Raw genomic sequence first — 22,090 nt, 5'->3', positions numbered from 1 at the left:
ATGACGAGGAATTTGATTTAAATCATATCAAAGACAAAGTACATCGAGATGAAATAATACAATTTAGTAAGGAATTAGCCAAATAAAAACATCTGCCCTGAAGATAAGGATAGTGATGACAGATCAACTTCCAATTCATTGCTCACCGCCATTAAAGATAAACAAAGTTTAGATAAACAAACGTTAAAGTTTATATAAACAAAGGATATGCCTTTATACACTTTTTTGCAGCAATTCCACTTTTTGTTTGATGGACATGGGAACCTGCTTTCGCTTTGTAGATCCTTTGATAGCTCCAGAATCGGAAGTTCTTTTTTGACATAATCGAAAGTTCAAGCTTACTTTTATAAAACTGCTCTAACAGTCTGCAAAAAATAATAAGCCGGATCCAATTAGAAGATTAAGGAACAGCGCGATCTGCAACATTAACTGAATTAGATAATTTTAGCTTAACTTATACCGTTCGTTATACATAAAACGCGAATTCGTAAACATATTTTGCGCACGCGCACATGCTTATTCGCAGCCGTAAAGGTCTTACACGCATGCATCGTGCAGAAAGTTTGTAGCTTTGAGGTCCAGATTATAGATCATTCCGGATTATGGGTGTCCAAATTAACGACTTTTGACTGTATTTAGGTATTTTATAACTTTCAATAGATCCTTTGATCTTAACTCTAGAAGCATTTACTTCTTACTTAAAAAATGAAGAAATGGGTTCCATTGGTCAAGGATTTAGATAAACATTCCTTTAAAGACAGCCAGCATGTACATATATGTTTTAAAATCTTTCTTATTTCAGTATTATGCAGCTATTGAAATTGTTTCAATTTTCCCTTCCTTTTAGAACTCCTTTCAAGATAATAATAAATATTTACAATGTGTTCATCCATACTTATTGATAAAGAAGCTGCCGCTTTTTTGACTGCTAAATTTAACATGTGACAAGTGCACTTTGTAATATGCAAATCTGAATTTTCCTTTTTTAAAATACCTGGCATCACCAGTCTTTACACCTACTATTACTGGTGCATTATCAGCAGCAAGTGCTAAGCAATTACCCAGAGGATCTGCATCTTCTTTTAAAGTTTTAATAATTAGCTGTGAGATTTTAAACCCTGTCGAATGTCCTTCTAAAGTGGGAAAGGAAAGAAGAAAGTAAACTATATTCAACTTCTAAAGAAACCGGATAGTAATGCAATTCAAAACATAGTTTTGAATTGCATTACTGCTTCCATAGGTAGAGAAGCAAAACAGAACTCTTTTAATGCAAACAATAAATGGAGATTTATTTTTCATACCCATTTCTTTAACTTGGTCCTTACACTTGAGTATTTCTTAGCAATTTAGCTATCAGGAAACATTTTTCTAAATAAAGCTGTAGCATGATCCAATGCATTCAGTTACAGATTGTGCCCCAAAGTCAAAAGACAGACATTTCCATCTGCCTTTTGACTTTGCCTTGCGTTAATAACATTTTGGTCCTTTGTCTCCACAAAAAAATTCACTTCACCCCCCCCAAAAGAACTCATGCTGTCCTTGTGTTTATCTGTATGCACATCTTTGAGAACATCGGCCCTCCCACCATGTGAAATCGAAAAATTGCAGCAACAAACGGTACAGAACGCAAATGTATTACATTTCCTTCAGGAAATAATAGATGAAAAGTCTGAAAAGTACATGTGTATTTTATGTTTTTCACAGACATAGCTAAAACAAAAGATTGTAATTTCTTGAACTACAGTGGAACCTCAAGATACAAGTTTAATTTATCCCAGCATTGAGCTTGTATAGCGAATTTCTCATATCTAGAGATAAACTTCCCCACTGAAAATAATGGAAATCCGGTTAATCCGTTAATCCAAAAAAATATCACAAAAATATAGAAATCATAGCAGTCCTTTATGAAGAGCCCTGACTGGCAATAGGAAGGTAGGGAAGACAAACCAGGTTACTGTGGGGAAGGAGAGTCCCCCTGTGATTCAGGAAGGCTTTCTTCTTGGGAATTTTACCTCCTGGAAGCAGGTTCTGGGTCAGAATAATTTAATTTTCTTTTAGTTGCAGGTTGCTTTACCAAAAACTTATCTAATAACATTTGCTTCAGTCTCCCTTTTAAGATGCCTTTAAAACATGACACTACACTGTCATTAATTACACAAGTTTATAGTGCACCCACACACTGCTTTATTAGGGTGATTTTCTTCAAAGAAAGTTTTCATTTCTTCCCACTTTGCCAACCCTTCTTTAATTTTACTGGAAGAGATGGCCCCATCTCCTGTTCCCTCCTTCCCTAACGAAAGCTCTTCTACCACCTCTTGCTGCTGCTCCTTGTGGAATTCTTTTAAGTTCCTCCATTGTAAGATCTTCACTATGCTCCTCTACCAATTCATTCAGATCAGCACCATCCACATCCAGAAACATACTTTTTCCCAGAGACACAATTTCTTCAACTAGCTACACTGTGTTGTCCACAGGTTGAGGATCGAATACTAAATTAGGAATACTCTAAGGCCACAGTTTTTTCCATACTGAATTCAGAGCCCTCACTGAGACTTCTTCCAAAGCCTTATCAATGAGGTTTAAACAATTAAGGATGCTGAAGTAATACTTCCAAAATTCTCCGATGGTCAGGCTTGTATTTTTGGTCACTTCAAAACACCTTTGAAACAAGGCCTTCATGTACAGCTTCTTAAAGTTGGAAATAACTTGCTGTGCCACAAGCTGGAGAAGTAGAGTGGTATTGGAGGGGAAGAAACTTGACTTTTATGAACTGAAATTCCTCCAGCAGATCAATTTCAAGCCCTGGAGGATTTGCAGAAGCATTACTAAGGACGAGCAAAGCCTTGAGTGGTAAGTAATTTTTGGGAAGGTATTTTTTTACTGAGGGACCAAAAACTTCACTGACCCATTTGATGAAAAATTGCCGTATTACCAGGCTTTGCTGTTGGCCCGCCACATCACATTCAATTGGTTTTTGTGCACCTTCCCCTCTTGAAAACTCGTGAATTTTCTGAGTGGTAGACGAGTAATGTCTTGATTTTACAAAAGCATTGGTGCAAAAGAGGGTAAGCCTATCTTTCATTGTTTTGTGGCCAGGCAAAGATTTTTTCATCACAATTAAACACTTGCTAGGAAAGAAACCCCCTCACTAGTAATAAACTGTAGGAACTCTGGCTGAAATTTATCAGCAGCAGCTGTATCAGAGCTTGCAACCTCAGCATGTCACATAACACCTTGAACAACGGTTCTTTAAAATTTTTTGAACCATTCACAGCTTGCCTTAAATGCCATCTCATCCTAAGTCGACATATCCAGTATTTTTCAGAGAAGGTCCAAGTGCAGATTCTTAGGCTTAGCACAAATGATAGCTTCCAACATCAAATTGTCTTTTAACTACCTCTCGTTAATCCACACCAACAGCTTCTCAACATCTTCTAGGAGTTTCGGATGAAGCTTGGAAGTAACGGTAACTCCTTTGGCCACATCAAGTTTCTTATCCGTATTTCAGAATAGTGCAGATTGTCAATGTCGAACGGCCTTAAGTCTTCGCCGATTCCGTTACTTTTGCACCACATTTATGTTTATATATCATTTCTTTCTTAATTTCAGCAACCAGGGCTTCCTTCTTTTTCTTTGCAGCACTATCTGAGGGAACCAAGTTTCTTGGAAGGCATTGGGAAATAATTACTTTCACGTTAAATGTAAAAAACAATTAACACACAAACACATAGATCAAAGAACACCAAGTGATCTGACGAGGGGATACCCCAAGTCGAGTATGATCGGGAAACGCAGCATGCATACTAACAGACTGGCTCGTTATTCGAGTCAATGCTTGTATTTAAAGACTAATTTTTTGCTCATACTTTCCTCATATCTCGAGGTTCCACTGTATTTCTTGAAAGCATGTGTGCTCACACCGCTCAGTGACAAGATCGATAAAATAACCTCAATCTTGCTTTATGCTCATTGGCTAATATATGCCAGGTGATATGCAGTGGCACTTGATGCTCATTGAAGGACTGGAACACGATGTTTTCAGACACATGTGCTCTCCCTCACAAAGCTGTGTGCCATAATTTCTCACTGAAAAAATGACTTTAGTTTTCTTTTATATGTAATCTAGAAAAAAACCAAATGCTTTCAGACAACTTTTTTTTTTTTTTTTTTCACTAGTTCAACGAAGTATTAGCATCGGTAGAGTTGGCAATTCTGCAAATGAATGAAAAATTTAAAAGTACATGTATAATAAAACTGCTTAATTTTTCATGATGTAGGAAAAAAGACGAATGATCTGGATATCTAGAGTTCTTCCCTGCAATATCATGCTTTAAAATACTAATACTACATGGCAGCACAAAATTATAAAAATCTTTTGGAATAATTTTATTGTATGCTTAATTCTTTTTTACTATTAGCACTCACATGTTCCTAGGAGACAAGAAATCAAGGCAGTAATTACCCCATATAACCAGGGCTTGTGGAGTTGGTAGGGAAAATGACCGACTCCAACTTTGACTCTCTCATATATATGTAAACATATACACATAGGTTACAGCTTATTTTTTTAATATAGAAGAAGTAGTACCTGCTACAGAAAAAATTTATATCGTAGCAAATTATTTATATTAATTAGCATTTATTATGAAATAGGAAAACTGACATTAGTAATTCCTAAAAAACAATATACAGTACAAAGTTTTTAATCCGGACGTCCATAATCTGGAATGATCTATAATCCGGACCTCAAAGCTACAAACTTTCTGCGCATGCGTAGCATATACTTGCAACCTATGACATTCAAAAATCGGAAGATTTTTCACAATGTTAAAAAGACTTTTTAAATGATGAAAATATAGTTTTTAATATTGAATTAACTTTAAATAGTAACTAATTCTTAAATGCAAGCAACACAAAAATACCTTACACATAAAAAACATTTTATTGCATTGTTTAAGAAAAAAAAAAAAAAAAACACTTTAATCAGTTTTCGTACAAATGTTATAAACAGTGGCAGATTTTGCTTTCTTAAGAAAGAAACTTCATAATTTTGTTCATAGCAATTGCCACATAGGCCTGATTTTGCTAATAAAAGTTTTCCTAATGTGTTGTCACTAATATTAGATCTAAATTTAGTCCTCATTTTCGCAACAACACTGAAAATCCTCTCACACTCTGCACAGGGTTCTAGCCACATTTTAGTAAAAAAAATAAGCACCTATAAGAACTTTTCAAGCACATTTTAAGGAAAAATAAGCACCTGTATAATTACATTATACACAACTGCATAACCTTAAAAGAAAAATTAGATTTGTAATTTAAAATATGAGCAATGCAATATTTATTAAGAGAATGAGCATTACCTCAACCATGGAAAACAATTAACTTTTTTTTAAATTTTAAATGACAGTTCAATTTACAGAATTAGTTTACAATGAGAGAAAAAAAAACTACGCAGAACTAAACTATATTACAAGATTTAATGATGAAATTTCAGTTCAAAATATAGAAAATAAATAATAATAAGCCATATTAATTGTATTCGTTTGGCACCTAATAATAAATACAATTTATTTTTCCACTCATATTAATATTTAAATAATTTAACTTAAATCAAAATTATGAACATTTTCTAAATTTTCACTGCATAACAGTTTTCCCTTAACATATATTCCAAGCAAAGTAATTCAAGTAAAAAAGAGAAACATTTCTGAAATCAGAAGACGGGAAATTGCTTCATGCAGTCATCCTTTAACAGTAAAAGCTTAACTAACCAGCACATTCGGAAATTGCCGAATATTCCGGATAGTAACTGGAAAAAGAGGAGTGGGGGAGATTGTAGCCGTTCTTTAAATTTCTCGGCTAAATAAATGATTTTGACATTTCGATAAATGCATCACATAAAAATAGACCAACGGAACTCAGAAATATTCTGCTTAGAAAGCACAGTAAAAGTCTTTTAAGTGTTCATAAAGAAATCTCAGACTGAACATCAAAATTAATTATCTCTGCAAAATACTGCAAATGTTATTGCGCAATACGCGCAGCATAATTTTCTGACATGTGATATTACGCAATTGGAATCAACAGCTGCCAGTATTAAGAGAATAAAGAATTAAATAAAGGAAAAGAGACTTACTAATCTGGGGTGTTTCTGATTCTAATTTTCAACAGACTGCGTTAAATTTCCGGAATAGAATCAATCTTCGCTTGGGTTGGATAGACCGCAAAAACTTTTAGTCCTATTCAATCCAGATTGGACAGTGACAAAAAAAAAAGTCTGCTGCTTCAATATTAGAGATTTTGCGGAGAAAGGGGAGAACCTCCCAACCTCCGTACTGTATAATGTATTGGGGGGGGGAGAATCGACTATTCGATTACTTTCTTTTTATTTAAGCCATTCCGAATATTATTCCTAGCTAATCCGTGTAAAAACACACCCATTTTTGGAAGTTTATCTATGCTTCAGCAGTTACTGCAACTATATTATTATAAATATTCATGCATATGCTCATAATATAAGCATAATGATCATAATAAACACAAATATGAACTGACCACGTATAACGAGAATGCAAATTATTAAAATCTTGATAGAAATCCAAACGTATGTAGTATTTGGGTGGGAGGAAAAGAATTTCGAATGTACCGGAATTTTGCACTGTTTTCGCAATTCTTTGCCCAATAGAACGACATGCACCTGTCTGTACTCTCGCGTGCACCATAGGTTATGTTAATGCAGAGAAAGGGGGAAAAGCAATTTCCGAGAGTATAATTCACCATCTGACGTTGCATATAAGCACGAAAAGTTGTTTATTTAGTTTCAGCTTTGGTACGGGGAAAAAAATGTGCGTTCATTAAAAAAAAAAGGATTAAAAAAAGCACTAAAAGCAAAAAGTAAGCACTAAAAATAAAAAAAAATAAGGGCTTTAAAGAAAAAGTAAGCACCTATAAGGGACTTTATATTTGATTTTCTTGCACGAGTATTTCTTAGCGATTTCACTATTGGGAAACGTTTTTCTAAATAAAGCTACAGTGTGATCCGATGCATTCAGTGGCAGGTTGTGCTCTAGTAAAAAGGCAGAGAACAGACATTCTGCATTAATAATGTTTTGGTCCTTTGTTTCCGAAGAAAAATTTAATTTTTCGTTTTCTTTCAAAACAACTCATGTTGTCCTTGTGTTTTTGTGTACGCACATGTTTGAGAACATCCGCCCTTCCAACATGCGAAAATCGAAAAATCGCAACGACAGGCGGTATACATCGCAAATTTATTACATTTCCTTGAGGAAATAATGGAAGGAAAGTCAACTGTGTACGATTTTTGAAACGTACACGAGTATTTCACCTTTCTCGTAGACATAACAAAATGTACTAGCACAACTCAGGACAAAATGACCGAAATAACTAATGAACATCCAAATAACAGCTTGCTTTGTCCTCTTTGGCTAATATATGCCAGATGACACGCAGTGGAGCACGATGCCCATTGGAGAACTGGAGAACGACGTTTCTGGATAAGTATATGCTCTCAACTCACAAAGCAGAAGTTATCTAATTCACAAGGTTTTTTTTTTTTAGATATAATCTAGAGAAAACTCAATTACTTTCAAACGTCCAAAATCACTTTTTTTTTTTTTGTTCATATAAGAAAGTATTAAGCCAAGTTCCATAGAAATCGTGAGAAATTTTAAGAATAAGAAAAAGTTGGGAGAAATATACTGTAAATCGTGTTGGCGGGAGAGCGGTCGAAAATCGGGAGAGTTGGCAACTCTGGTAGCGTTTACACATGCGCATAATACCTTTACGGCGTTTAGTGTATAACGGACGGCATAAGCTAGGCTAAAATTATCTAAGTATCTATTTCAGTTAATGTTGCAGATTGCGTTGTTCCTTCTTAATCTTCTAATTGGATCTGGCTTATTATTTTTTGCAGACTGTTAGAGCAATTTTATAACAAGTAAAGGTTGAACTTTCGATTATGTCAAAAAGAGTTTCCGATTCTGAGCTGCCAAAGGATCTACAAAGCAAAAGCATGTTTCGATGTCCATCAAACAAAAAGTGGAATTGCTGCAAAAATGGATAAAGGCATGAAGAAAGTGAAAGAGAAGTTAGTGAAAACGAAAAAATTTTGATTGACAAATTAGTCGGTATTCTCGACACAGCAATTACAGGACTTGAACAGCGGAACTTTGTAACTGAACAAGAAATTATGTCTGTTTATAGAATTAAAGAGAAAGTATTATCACATAAAACGAAGCAACTTAAACAACTTACATTGAAAGAAATGTTTAATAAAATAAACAAATAAATATTTTTTTTTTTTTTTTTGTTTATAAATTTTGATACTCTTTAGATCATAACTGTTCTTTATTTCGTAAATTATGGTTTCATATTTTTAATTTTATAATTTCTGCATGCCATCTTACCAGATTTAAACTGATGATCTATAATCTTGAATCGCTGAAGTCCCGACGAGTCCGGATTAAAGACTTTGTACTGTAGCTTTGGCAAGATCTTCTTTGTTAGAGGACCATAGATCCCATTTGATAAACTTCAGAGCTGAGAAAAGCCTTTCCACATTGACTTCAGCAGGAGGAAGAGCTGTTACTGTTAGGGCTAGTTTTGAACTTTTCAGGATAGATTTTTATAAGTTCTAAAAGAGGTCTCGTGCAAGAGCAATCATATTTTTCTACTTCTTCAAAGGCCGTGTAGAAATATTGTTTGTATTTTTTATTTCTATATCTAAAGGCTCATTTTCATTCGCTTTGTCTTAGCCTTTTCAGTATTATCCAAATATATCACAAAATCTCATTCATCATTGGAAGAGAATGATAGAGACTTAATTGCAATGTCTGCAGTTTGACTGTCCTGATTTGAATTCTCCAGTTGTTCCGAATTCTTAATGAAAGTTCATAGATGGCTTTCTTTGCCTTTTTAATTTGTTCATCATCCAAGAAAATTTGATGTTTTGGATCTACAAATATTGAACCCAGCAAGATCTCATTGTCTAGCAAACTACTTTCTCTTTTCTTCATTAAAGAAATGATTCCTTCTGAAATAAACCCTCCATTTCAGAAAGAACAAACTTCATATTCTTCTATTCTCGCCTCCTGTCAATTCTTCAGATTGCAGCTTTTTACAACTATACATGGTATAGAAAGAAGAGTTTCTAATTCTGCAAGATCATTCCATAGTCTTTCTGTTAGTGAAACATTATGGTTATCTACATCTTTAAAAAAAGTTCTTAATTCTAACAACCTCCATATCACCAAATATGTACTTCCTCATCACGTTGCTTGATCAATAACTGCTCACCCCACTAGACACTCACACGACCCACTCGGCACTCGCTGCCCAGCTGTCAACTAGATCAACTGTGCATGGACTAACTCGAGACTATCTCGCACTCTTGAGGCACACATACTCTGACTGCGGACCAGCAGGGTTTATATAGCTTTCAGCTTGTGTTTGAGAACATTCTGGGCTAAACCAGTAAGAATTCGTTCCAAAAGGTTCTCCATCTGTCCATGGTATAGTGCCAATTTTGTCATCAAATGGGCAATTTCTCACCAAATGTGGCAACCATGCCATCCTATGCTATTTTATGGTAACCCTCAACCTGCTTTGCGGGAAAGCTATTTTATTGAGTCTGTACATTTCGTAGCACTGCCCCCTCCCAAGGACTGCACGTCCCAGGCAGTACAACCCTTGGTCAGAAGCCAAATTCGATACAAACAAAACATAATAAAACAACATAAATAAAAAAAAATTATTTACACTATGTACAAGTTATACACACAAATTAAACACATAACAATTCTAAATTATACAAATTAAAGTTCTGAATGAATTTAAGTCTCAGTCTTTTCATTAAAATATACCCGGGTCAAATACTCTTTACACTGCAGTTCTCAGATGTATTTATGTTTTGCATATCACAGTCTGAAGATTCAGTCCTTTCAAACTTTTTATCCGCATGAAGATCTGAAACAGTTTGTTGACCACTCTGTAGCTTGTTCGCATATTGTGTACAGTTCTCATTGGTATTTTCAGCAACTGGTACATGTTCATTTTCCTCCGTTTCCTGGGATCCAGCTCCAAATTCTGCATCAGAATCATAAACGAAGACCGATACTTTACAAACGCAAGTATCCTGGTTTAGAGTTAAGTCCGTGTCTGCAGAATCTGTATTAGGAGACACACAGTTTCTGAAATGGGTGAATTTTCTTGCAATACTGGAGTACACTGCTTAAGCTGCACATTAACTTCTCTAGTCTCTGCATCACATGCATTTTCAGATGGTTCAATACTCTCTAACTGCGATTTCATAACTTCACTATCAGTTTCTACCAACTTTAATGTTGCGTTTTCGTGTTCTTCCATCTCTACTTCACGCATTTGAGAATCATGAAGTAAACTTTATTTACATGAATTATTTCTTCACCTCTTTCAGAAGCTTTACAAGACACTTCATCTTTACAAACAGTATTATCACTGTATTCCAGTTCAACTTCGGACACCTGTGGATGAGAAGCGTCTTTCCTGTCTTTTTCTTCATCTTTTCGTTCTCTTTCTTTAATCTCGTAAGATGTTTCATCCTTTGTTTTTTTAGCTTTCTCAGATACTTCACCAGCTACTTCCTTCATTTTTCATCCTCTGATTCTTCAGATGACACTTCCATCATTTCTACATCGTCTTTTATAGCTCCAGTTTCTTCTGTAAGCTCAACTTTTCCCTGTTGGAGTTGCTCTCGCACCTTTTCTTGGCCAACATTTATTTCTTCTCGTCGGGCTTTCTTCTCTTCCAGTCCGGCTTCCCTCTCTTTCAGTCGGCTTTGGTCTCAGCTGTCATCTCTTTATATCCAACTTTTATCTCATCATATCCAGCTTTCATCTCGGATAAAATGTCCATCAAACTCTTCATCTCCTCCGCCATGGCTTTCCTCTGCAGGCGAGTCGCTGGCATTCACTCACAAACCCCACTCCAGACACCATTTGTTACGGTTTTTCTTTTCTGACACCAGTTGTTACGTTATTTTCTTCCTTTACGTTCGTACGGTGTTCGTAGATTTGGAGTGAATAACAACGACACTTGATGAAGTATCGAAACACACTTTATTGGTCAATATTGTCAGGACAGCTCCAAAACACGTTTCTACAGTCGACGATGAACTACCATAAACACACTGACACGATCAGCGACACAGACTACAGGTTATCAGGCTATCACGGTGGAGACAGCTTCACGGCAAAGCACTAGAGTACAGCTACCGACTCTGCTTGGTTGTTCTCGAAACTCCATGTACTCTCGAGACTCTCCACGCTACAACACGCGATGCACTCGACGAACACACAGAGCACAGTTCCCGACTCTTCGGTTCAGTCGTTACCGGAGCTCAACACTCTCTCTCGACGATGCACTAACTGCGATACACTACGCGACTCTTTCGGTGCACTCGACGACCCACTCGGCCTTGCTGCACTCTGCACGGACTAACTCGAGACTATCTCGCACTCTCTGGGCACACACACTCTGACTGTGGACCAGCAGTGTTTATATAGTTTTCGGCTTGTGTTCGAGAACATTCTGGGCTAAACTGGTAAGAATTTGTTCCAGAAGGTTCTCCATCCGTCCCTGGTTTACCGCCAATTTTGTCACCAAATGGGTGATTTCTCGCCAAATGTGGCAACCCTGCCTTCACTTGCTATTTTATGGCAACGCTGAATCTGCTTTGCGGGAAAGCTATCACACTGCATCCGTACATTTCGTAACAATATTATAAATTTACCTCTCAGCAGACTAATTAATGACAAAGCATTTCAGCATGGCTAAACCAATTTCTAAAACAAAATTTTACTTTTCCAAAACCAATTACAATTAATTTGATATCCATTTGCAAAACGAGGACAAGGGTAAAAGAATCTGTTATTGAAACCCAATGCAATGTTTGCCAAAAAGCATAAAACTGGCAAACTCAAATGAACATGCATGCCATTCCAAAATTTTTCCTGCAGTATGCACAGTGGTTAAAAAATTTAACTTGTATTCTGCCCAACACGAATATGCCATTATGTATACATGTTTGAAACATTTACTTTACTGATTATTTTTACTGCTTCTAAAATTAACTTAACTTTTCATACTCAAGATGAGTAGTTTTCTTTATGTTCAATAAATAGTGTATTTATTATAACTTGCTGTATTCTTTTTTACCTGCACTAGAAGTTATGATTCTCAAGTATTAGTATCATGTTTAAATACACACCTCAGTTCAAGCAATTCAGAAATATGGAAGCAGATTCAAGTACACCCACAACTTTACAGAATAACATTCTGTCAAAAATAACACATGATGCAAATGACATAAAATGCACTTTTTCGTTTGACAGGTTTCAACAACTCATTTTGTGAACATTTTGGTATCACTAAAAACATGAAAATTCACTTCCAACAAAATTCATGAGCAACTTAGTTCTTGTGAGAAAGCTTACATATTAGAAACACTTTTCTTACATATCACCCTTGAGGTAACCTTGTCAAATGGAACTTCTGCAGCGTGGAAAAAAAATGGATACGGTTACTCTGTCAACAAGTGAGAAATTTTTTTAGAATTCATGAATGTTTTTGGAACGCTGATTAGACTTAGCTAAGTGTTAATGTATACAGTTATGAAAAATAAATAATTCAAATAACCAGTTACTCAATATTCTATCAAGAAATTACTTGTTGTGTAATTTCTGGATATTCTTTCTTCTCAGAATCAAAACTAATATAAATATATTCCAAATGTCTTTTCTAAAATTGCAAGCTCAACTTATGGGATATGCTTTTATAAGTTATATTTTCTTTGAGTTTAATAGTGGAATAAATCCGGTTTAATAATTTTAAAAATATTAAATTTAATGCTCTTTTTTATAATAATACACAAAATTGAAAGCATTTCCTTAAATTTGTTTTATTAAAAATGTGTTCAGAAGTAATATTACTGCCAAAAATTAGCCATTCCCATTTTTTATGAAAATGCCCTGACAATGAGTTAGCAAGTTTTATCCCAAATTGTGTTATCTCAACTGGTTTAAAAAATGAGATTCTATTCCACATTATTCAAAACAAAAATTTTGTTTATGAAGCAATGAAAATATATTTTGTTGAGCACTTTTTATAACAAAATTCATTTCCCTCATTTATATACAAGTAACTTTCATTATACGTACCTACATCAAACTTATCCAAAGCATAAATTATTTCTTCATTGTGATATTCATGAATGTCATAATCAGATTCAATATCATCTAAAAAGAAGAAAACATTTATAATTTATAAATACTCAATATGCTTAAATTTGGTAGAAAATTAAAACATATATATTTTAATTCACCTTTATCGGAATCAGATTCATCCGGATAATCATTTCGCCAATTATTTTCATCATTGCTGTCATCTTCATCCTCATAACACTCTTGAGAATCTTCACTGTCTCCAAAGTATATATCATCATCTATTATCAAGGAATACGGTCGCACACTTAAAAAAAAAAAAAAAAATAATAATAATAATAATAATAATAATCTAAATCTAATAAAATACTTATAACAAATATGCTCATTTCCTTAAATGTATTCATTTAAAAATTCCATGTAATATGTATTTTAAGGAAGGGAGGCATAGCAAGTAGTAAAGTCCTTGAGGTAGCCTTGCAGAACATCAGTTCTGCAGAAGAAAAAAATTATATAATTATTGTCAATAATCATAAAATTTTTGTAGAACTATCAAATGCTTTCACTGAATTAAATATTAATGTACATAGCTATGAAAAATAAATAATCAAACCCAATTTTTTAATGTTCTATCAATAAATTATTTGTGAAAAACACCAGAATCCTGACTAATGTTGCAAATATTCCACACAGAATAACTAAAAGTGAAAGTTCAGTTATTTATGGGATATGTTCTTACAAACTGCATATTCTTGTAAATGTAGAATAATACATTACTTGAATTACATATGCTTGTAAATGCAAAATCTGGTTTGTTTGGTATAGTTGATTGTGGCAAAGCACACTAGGAGATAGATACCTTAGTGGAGGATTTTCTAAAGGAAACTGGCTCTTATACATGTTACACATGGGAAAAAACCATAAAAACACCCATGCAGCCAGCCTGTTCACATGGAACTGAACCCAGGTCAGAACCACTGTTCGACAATTTTACTGCCTGGCCGCTGGTAAGCCAGTGCAAAACCTAAACCAACAGCCAAAAGATTTAAAAAAAAAAAAAAAAAAAAAAAAAAAAAACACCCAAAGTCTAGGAAAATGATTTTTCTCCGGCATTTTTCTTTAGGTAAATTTCTGCGTGTCACTTTTAAACCTTTGCTTGCTAGGTAGTCATACTGTGGTTAATAATACATTGAAATAAAAATGTTTTTAAAGCTATTAAGATAGGCTAATTACACATACTATTAACAAAGCAAATGTATGTTGCATTTGAAAGAAATAAAAATAAATGCAAATGTGTGTATATAAATATACAATATAACTTTTAAGTTTGAGAATTTATAATACTTATTTCTCAAATCTAGCATCAAACAGAACAAAAGTGCTTAATGCATTTACTAAGAGGATCCACACTTCATGAAAAGGCTTGTAACAATCGTCAATCTTAAAATATATCATTCTCGTTTGTAATCAAGTGCTACAGTAGAATGAAATTTTGCCTATTTTTAATATCCAAGTTAGCATGCTTCTCTTACACCTATAGTTAAATAAAAATAATATGCTAATATGTTCTCAATAATAAAATATTTCACACAGAGAGGAAATTTCATATAACAACTTACCATACAGCACTGTCAATAAATGTATCATCGATAGGAACATCAGCAATATATACATCATAAACATAATCTGTTTTTTCTCGAATAAGAGCTTGATTGTTACACGTGATAATGCTTTCCAATTCCTCACCCTAAAAAATAATCAATACAACTATTTTCATTAAAATAATATTGCTCCATAAGTAACTATCAGCAACCCTTGAAAGCATTCATTAATTATCCACACTCTAACCAAAAACGTGTTAAAAAATATTGATGAGGAATTGCACCACATCACCAAAAAGTATCTATGTGGCAACTTACCAATGCCACCAAAATGTATTCATGTATATGGCAACCCAGATACCCATAAACCACCTAATGTGATTATCTGCAAAATTTTCCATGGCTACCAGGAATTGTACTACCAGTAACTTGCAAAATATAGCTTAATATTTTAAAATATGAAGAATGTTTCTAGGTAGTATATAAAAGAAAGACAAACTAGTTATTCTGATGGTCTGCAATATCATTTTTAATCTTGATCTCAGGGACGGGGGGTAAAACACGAATTTCTTATCTTTATACTTATTATTCTGTATAACAGTCACTATACATGTCCAAGTGGTCATTCTCTTCATCAGAAGAAATTCATCAGAAGAAAAAGTTAAAGATTCACATAAACCTTCCATTAAACCAACTTTTTTCCAGTAATCATTTCCTACATTTTTCTTCCAGTTTTCTGTCATAGCATTTTTAAGAGCTTCTTCCGTAATTTTTAATAATTTATGCATTCCCATGTCTCCACATGCATTGTGATTCCGTAAAAATTGCTTTATTTCACCCCATATGAATTCAACTGCATTTATGTTGCAATGGTAAGAGACCAGATGTAGAGCCATAAAAGTATGTTCTTTAAACACTGAATACAATTTATATGACTTTTCTTTAGGAGCATTTTGTTTCATAAGCTCCATTAACTCTGTTTTCCATAAAATTGGAGAGACATGTGCGACGGTTTTATTAAATAACCACTGCATAATTTCTTCTTTTCGACTTGCCATAGTTTAACATTTATTTAATTGGAGAGTGTGGTAAGTGGCATTGTCTAAAATCACTACAGCATCTGGTGGAAGATTCAGAAGTCCACTTTTCAAAACACAGAAGAATCCATCTCCCTAATGGTATATCTCCGAAGTAGTATCTGCTTTGTATACTAGAGACCTAGGAGGTAAAAAATCCCATATCACCTCAAGCACATAAAACAAAATTCTTTTAGATGCACTGCTGCTCTGAACAACGCCAAAAACGTTCCACCTGCCAAGATTTTGAGAATGTCATGTTTGCTGTCCTCCCAGGTTTCGTTCAAATAAATGAGAGGTCTTTCATGACAAATTTGCCCCTTTTTTCTAAGATGCAGTGTTCTTAACACAATGCCACTTCTTTCAATTAAAACTTTTGTCTTGTTTTGGCTTTTTCTCTGTACAAATCAAATAATATGCAGTATATTTCTTATGAACAGTTCTTCAAATTAAAATCACATTCAAAACCATCTCAATCTTAACTAATACTTCCTTTTTAGACTTTTTTGGGGGGAACTGAAAAATGTCTCTTCCTCCCTTTCTGCCTATCAGTAAATTTTTTTTATCATCATTAGCAATACTACTGCAATGTTGTTGGCTCTTCTTGTGGGCAGTGAAATGGAATGTTAAGTTCTCCACTCTCAGCCTTCATGTCATAAAATGTAATGACATTATGTAGCAATTTCTTTGCACCACTGTGAAACATCTTGTTTTTATCAACTGAACTCATTTTAATGATAAAAACAAACTATCCCTAACATTTACACAAAAGACCACAATATTGACAAATGTGACGTTAAAATAAACTACGATCTAGGTAAATCCCGTGTAAATGCGGTGGAAATCTATAGACCAGTTTCTTTTTTACTACAAAAAGAATACTTTCGCTAAAGAATACAGTTCCATGATTTTTGTCAACATTATCTTTAAAAGTAAGTGATGAAATTCAGATTGTTCATAAAAAAATTCCTAACTTTCATTTAATAATTTCATTACTCTAGGTTTCCAGCTGCAAACTAATGCGAATCTTAGAATTAAATTCTGCAAATATTAAAAAAGTAATAAAAAAAGGGGGTGCCCGAAAAACAGTTGATGACAGCATCACCCGATTACATGGGGACTTTCCCTTCCTTGTTCATAAAAATTCCCTCTTTCTGGGAAAATGAGAACTTTCAAGTGGCCATTCACCTTTCAGCACATAACTAATGCCCTTTTTGGAAAATTCTATGTGTTTTGGTTGAATGCAAGCCAAGACTGCATTTAAGACAGTTGAACTACACTAAAAGTTTCATATATATAAATGGCAGCCTCCTTAGGACTAATGCCACTTAAACTTTTAAACTGCTTATAATTCTATAACTATTGCATGCAGATTAACCAAAGGCATAAAAACCTCACTTTTAAAACAAAAAATGCAGAATTTACTGGCATATAAGAATAAAAACACTGAACTCACCAAGCCAGGTAACAAAATGGGAATATATACATTTATATATGTTTTACATGGCCGATTGCAATGAAAAAAGGGAGCTGCACAATTAGATGTTATAGCAGTCCCACATAAAAAATTTTAATGTTCTATGGCTACTCATTTTTGAATTATGTTAATACATTCATATATACAGACGTCACTCCATTTGACAATCTCTTTTTTTTTTTTTTTTTTTTTTTTTTTTTTTTTTTGAGGGGGGAAGTTCTTTATTCTGTCTGTACATACAAATGTGTAAAAATGTCCGATGATGCCAATATGCCACAAACACCACTATAACATGACCTTTTCCAAATGCAAAGGCTTCTAGTGCACCTCTTATGACTTGTTTTCATATCAAAAATGACAATTTTGTTTGTTTACATATCCAATCAAACAGAAATGAGCTTCGAGATAATTTTTTGCCCAAAATTAACATTCTTAAAGCATGTATTTGGCCATGATACATTATCAGATAATACTAAACATGAATAAAAAATATTTACAGTGATATAACATTTTTAACACAGCTGCCATTTCGTTTAAAAATCATATTCTTATTGGAATACCCTTTATAAGAAAAAAATGGCAGTTGCTGAATTACAAGAAATAATATGTGAAATTTAAAAAGTTTTCTTGGTTCAGTTCTATCTACTGATTCCGAGCTGTGACTCCGAGCGTGTCAGACGCACTTTGGTTTACTGCTCAATGAGATACATTCTGCAAGAGAAAAAGAGGAAGAGTGACCTTGCTTGTTTGCATTAGCTGTACATAAGTCACCTGATCTCCAAGATCATCTGCATTGTTTGTTTAAAAAAGGTATACATAAGTTATGTAATCAATGAAGTCATCGGAATGTATCTCATTTTCTACGAACTGACCCAGTCAGTTCAGGCGGTAGTCAGTGTAGGCGGTCAGTGAGTTTGCTCATAGTTTTTTAATGAGTATCGTTTAGACTTCGGCAAGTGATCCCTTAGGGTTTCACGGTAAGCATGTCCTTTTTTAGGGTAGTAAATACGGATGATGAAGCTAGTGACTGCACAGATTGTGGATTATCGACTTTGTCTCTGCCATCTACTTCAAAACATGAGGAATTTTTGAAGGATCCCAGACTCAGGAAAAAGCGAAAACAAAAAAGGAGAATGCGAACTCAGAGAAGAAAGTTAAGAATGCAGAAAGAGCCAGAAGAAAAAATACAGGAACTTATCCAGGAGTTCGGAGCTGACTATCTGATACAACACTTGGAATTTGAGCAACGATTAAAGGAAGCAAACCCCCCCCCCCCGGAAAACAGAATAAACTTGTGTTGAAACATGCAAGGAAAAATAACCAACTTGTCAGCAAGAAGCAGCGAACGAAGCGAATCGCCACAATCCCGGATAATAAAGGTTATTGGATTACCCCAAAGAAGATTGCAAAAATTCAAGAAAAGCAATACCGAGAGATACCACAAGAGAACTGTTTTCAATTACTCAGGAAAATCGCAGAGGAAATGCTCGTAGGAGGAGCCAACAACTCGCCCCCACTGTATTTTCACAAGATGAAATCAACTGGATGACTTTGGATGAAATGTTTTCACTAAATTGTACAGATGTTCATGAATCCCAAATGAGAGGAAAATCCATCTTCATAAACACTAAGAAACCTGACAGATTACAGTATGATGAATGAACTTCTACTTGAGAAAAAGATTCTCCATCACTCCTACCAGTTAGAATTTGAAAAACCGATCCAGGTCATTATGAAGAACCTCCCTGCAACTATCAAAGAAGATGCCATATGCCAAGACCTTAAATTCAGGAACTATCCAAATGAAAAAATTAAGCAGTTTTCCAGAAATCTTCAAGGACAAAAATTAAACTTCCCATCTACTTACTGGAACTAAAAAGATCTCCTGAAGGAAATAAGATCCACCAGCTCAATAATATGATCAGTTTCAACATCATCATAGAAAAATTCAATCCCACGAAAAGGCCAGTCCAATGCTACCGCTGCCAGCAATTCGGTCATTCTCAATTCTGTTGCAGTAATCCCATTAGATGTGTGAAGTGCGGGCGACAACATCAAAGCAATCAATGCACATGAAACCCGATGATAAGCCAAAGTGTATTTTCTGTGCATTCTGTCATGTGAGCAGCTATAGAGGTTGCAACAAGTATAAGAAAAGATATTGAAAAGAAAAGCAGCCCACCTCAGCCTACAGTTCCTGAACTCTCTAAGGAAAACTTTCCTAGCTCAAAAACTGCTTCAATCCCAATGCAGAAAAATCCCCTCAGAGTCACTTCAGTGAGAAATTGAAAGGAAAGATCACCCCGCTACTGAAAGACTTAAATGATGCTACAGTACAAAGTCTTTAATCCGGACTCGTCGGGACTTCGGCAATTCCAGGTTAGGGGTTTTTCCGGATTATAGATCATCAATTTAAATCTGGTAACATGGCATGCAGAAATTATAAAATTAAAAATATGAAACTGTAATTTATGAAATAAAGAGCAATTATGATCTAAAGGGTATCAAAATTTACAAACAAGCAAAAAAAAAAAAAAAAAAACCACTTAATATTTATTTGTTTACTTTATTAAACATTTCTTTCAACGTAAGTTGTTTTATTTTATGTGCTAATACTTTCTTTTTAATTCTATAAACAGACATAATTTCTTGTTCAGTTACAAAGTTCTGCTGTTCAAGTCCTGTAATTGCTGTGCCGAGAAATACTGACTAACTTGTCAATCGAAATTTTTTCATTTTCAATAACCTCTCTGTCACTTTCTTCACTATCGGAAGTGGTACATGGAAACATGCTTTCGCTTTGTAGATTCTTTTGCAGCTCCAGAATCGGAAACTCTTTGTGACATAATTGAAAGTTCAAGCTTACTTCTTATAAAATTGCTCTAACAGTCTGCAAAAAATAATTAGCCGGATCCAATTAGAAGATTAAGGAACAATGCAATCTGGAACATTAACTGAAATAGACAATTAGATAATTTTAGCTTAGCTTATACCGTCCGTTATACATTAAACGCGCATACGTAAACTTATTGTGCACATGCGTAAAGGTATTATACGCAGGCACAGAAAGTTTGTAGCTTTGAGGTCCGGATTATAGATCATTCTGGATTATGGACGTCCGGATTAAAGGGATTCAAGATGAAAAATAAATGCTTTCCTAACTTCGATCATCTCATGCATTGGTAAAATCAGAGCAGAAAAGAATCCAGCACAAAAATTACAAACAGGCTTTCAAGCAGCTATGTTACATATTAACTTCGCTGAGTCTGAAGATTAGAAAAGATTTAACACTCCCTCTATGACGGACCAATAAGAACGCAGGAAACTCAAGCAGCTATTTTCAGAAATGATTTTTTCAATTTCCCCCATTTTACCTTCTTGAACCAGTGCAGTTTTGCTGTCTGTTAGTCGGAGTACCTCCTGAAGGTTTATATGCAAGGCTCTTCTCATCGCAACATCGAGAATACTATTTCTAGAATTCTCAGCCAACATTCCCTAATGTTATGGTAGGAAAGTTATGCCATCTCTCCATGTGTTACACTCAGGATGTGGCTTTTAGCCTAGGCACCTGAACCTTCTATCTACAGCTACTGCTTTCTATCTAAAGAAAGAAAAATGCTAATCCCTAACAAAGACCGAAAGGAAATATTGTGTATGATAATAAAGCTTTCAAAAAATGACTAGAGTATTTTCAGCAGGAGAAAATAAGGGCAAAATATATTAAAACAATTTCATTTAATTAGTTTTCAGAGATTTTTCTAATAACTCTCAGGACAAAAGTCAGCACTGAGAAAGCTCTCTGTGACTGGTTTATTTTATACAAAAATGATTTTTACTTATGAGATAGCAACTTGGATATTTTTTATCTCTACTTTTTAAAAACAGTTAATAAATAAAAACAATAAAATTAGTAACTCAACTCTGAGTTTAGCCTAGATTTACCTCAATCTATTTCAAGGGCACACAGGTATACGACCCTCTTCATTAGGAGGAAAGAAATCTTCAAGACATCTTTGCTCCTGACGAAGAGGGTGGTATTTGCTTGTCCTCCAAATTGACTGAGATCTTGATATAAATCTACGACAAACTCAAGCTTATTGTGTTTCTAATTTTATATTTTATTTGGCACGTTCCTCTTCTGTTTTATATAAAAACAATATTTAATTATAGATGTAAGTGAACAATTTTCTTAATGTTTTTATGGTAAAACCTACATACATATGTATATAAATAATTTGTTAACTTATCACAAAGTATTCAGAGTTTCTTTTACACATCATTTTACATTTTATGCTCAGAATAAAATTTATTTTCATACATTTTTCGTAATGCCAGATAAGTTTTGAATAAAAGTCTCTTTATGCACTTTTAGTCAGTAAAATTTCAATAAAACTTTTGGAAAGAAAACAAACTAAGTTGTCAGAATAACTTAGTTTGTTAACTTAGTTTCTGGTGCTTTTACGAAATTGCTTGTAATGGGAAAAGTTGGTAAATTTATAATCCCCAGTCACTGCCTTCACCTTAATAGGACTGGCTTTTTAAATTACTGATACAAGTAACAACATGATATATTAGGTAAACAAAGTGTTAAAAAAAATGCTTGTTTAAAAAATGATATTTTTATAATAAATAAGTTATTAAAATAATTTATTTGTATATAATTATTACATTATCAATAAGGATATTTTGGACAATATATAAATAATGCTTATGCCA

General features: G+C 34.1%; 1 protein-coding gene across 2 annotated transcripts in view; it reads right to left on the bottom strand.

Moving 5' to 3' along the window:
- The window catches only part of LOC118188192 (putative RNA polymerase II nuclear localization protein SLC7A6OS), a 52,578-nt gene that overhangs the window by 5,784 nt on the left and 24,704 nt on the right, over nucleotides 1-22,090 (bottom strand). The window contains exons 3-5 of one of the 2 annotated variants that reach the window (XM_035358565.2): nucleotides 14,840-14,967; nucleotides 13,382-13,527; nucleotides 13,222-13,295 (exon numbers count right to left, since the gene is read on the bottom strand). In XM_035358565.2, coding sequence (XP_035214456.2) covers nucleotides 13,222-13,295; nucleotides 13,382-13,527; nucleotides 14,840-14,967 — 348 coding nt within the window. Of the gene's footprint in view, nucleotides 1-13,217; nucleotides 13,296-13,381; nucleotides 13,528-14,839; nucleotides 14,968-22,090 lie in introns of both variants that reach the window. The other variant, XM_035358566.2, reaches the window with a different exon arrangement.

Source organism: Stegodyphus dumicola, chromosome 10 (genome assembly GCF_044657685.1).
Source record: "Stegodyphus dumicola isolate Sdum_Otavi_A_Nest chromosome 10, ASM4465768v1".
NCBI classification, from domain to species: domain Eukaryota; kingdom Metazoa; phylum Arthropoda; class Arachnida; order Araneae; family Eresidae; genus Stegodyphus; species Stegodyphus dumicola.
This window is presented reverse-complemented; position numbering and strand designations above follow the sequence as displayed.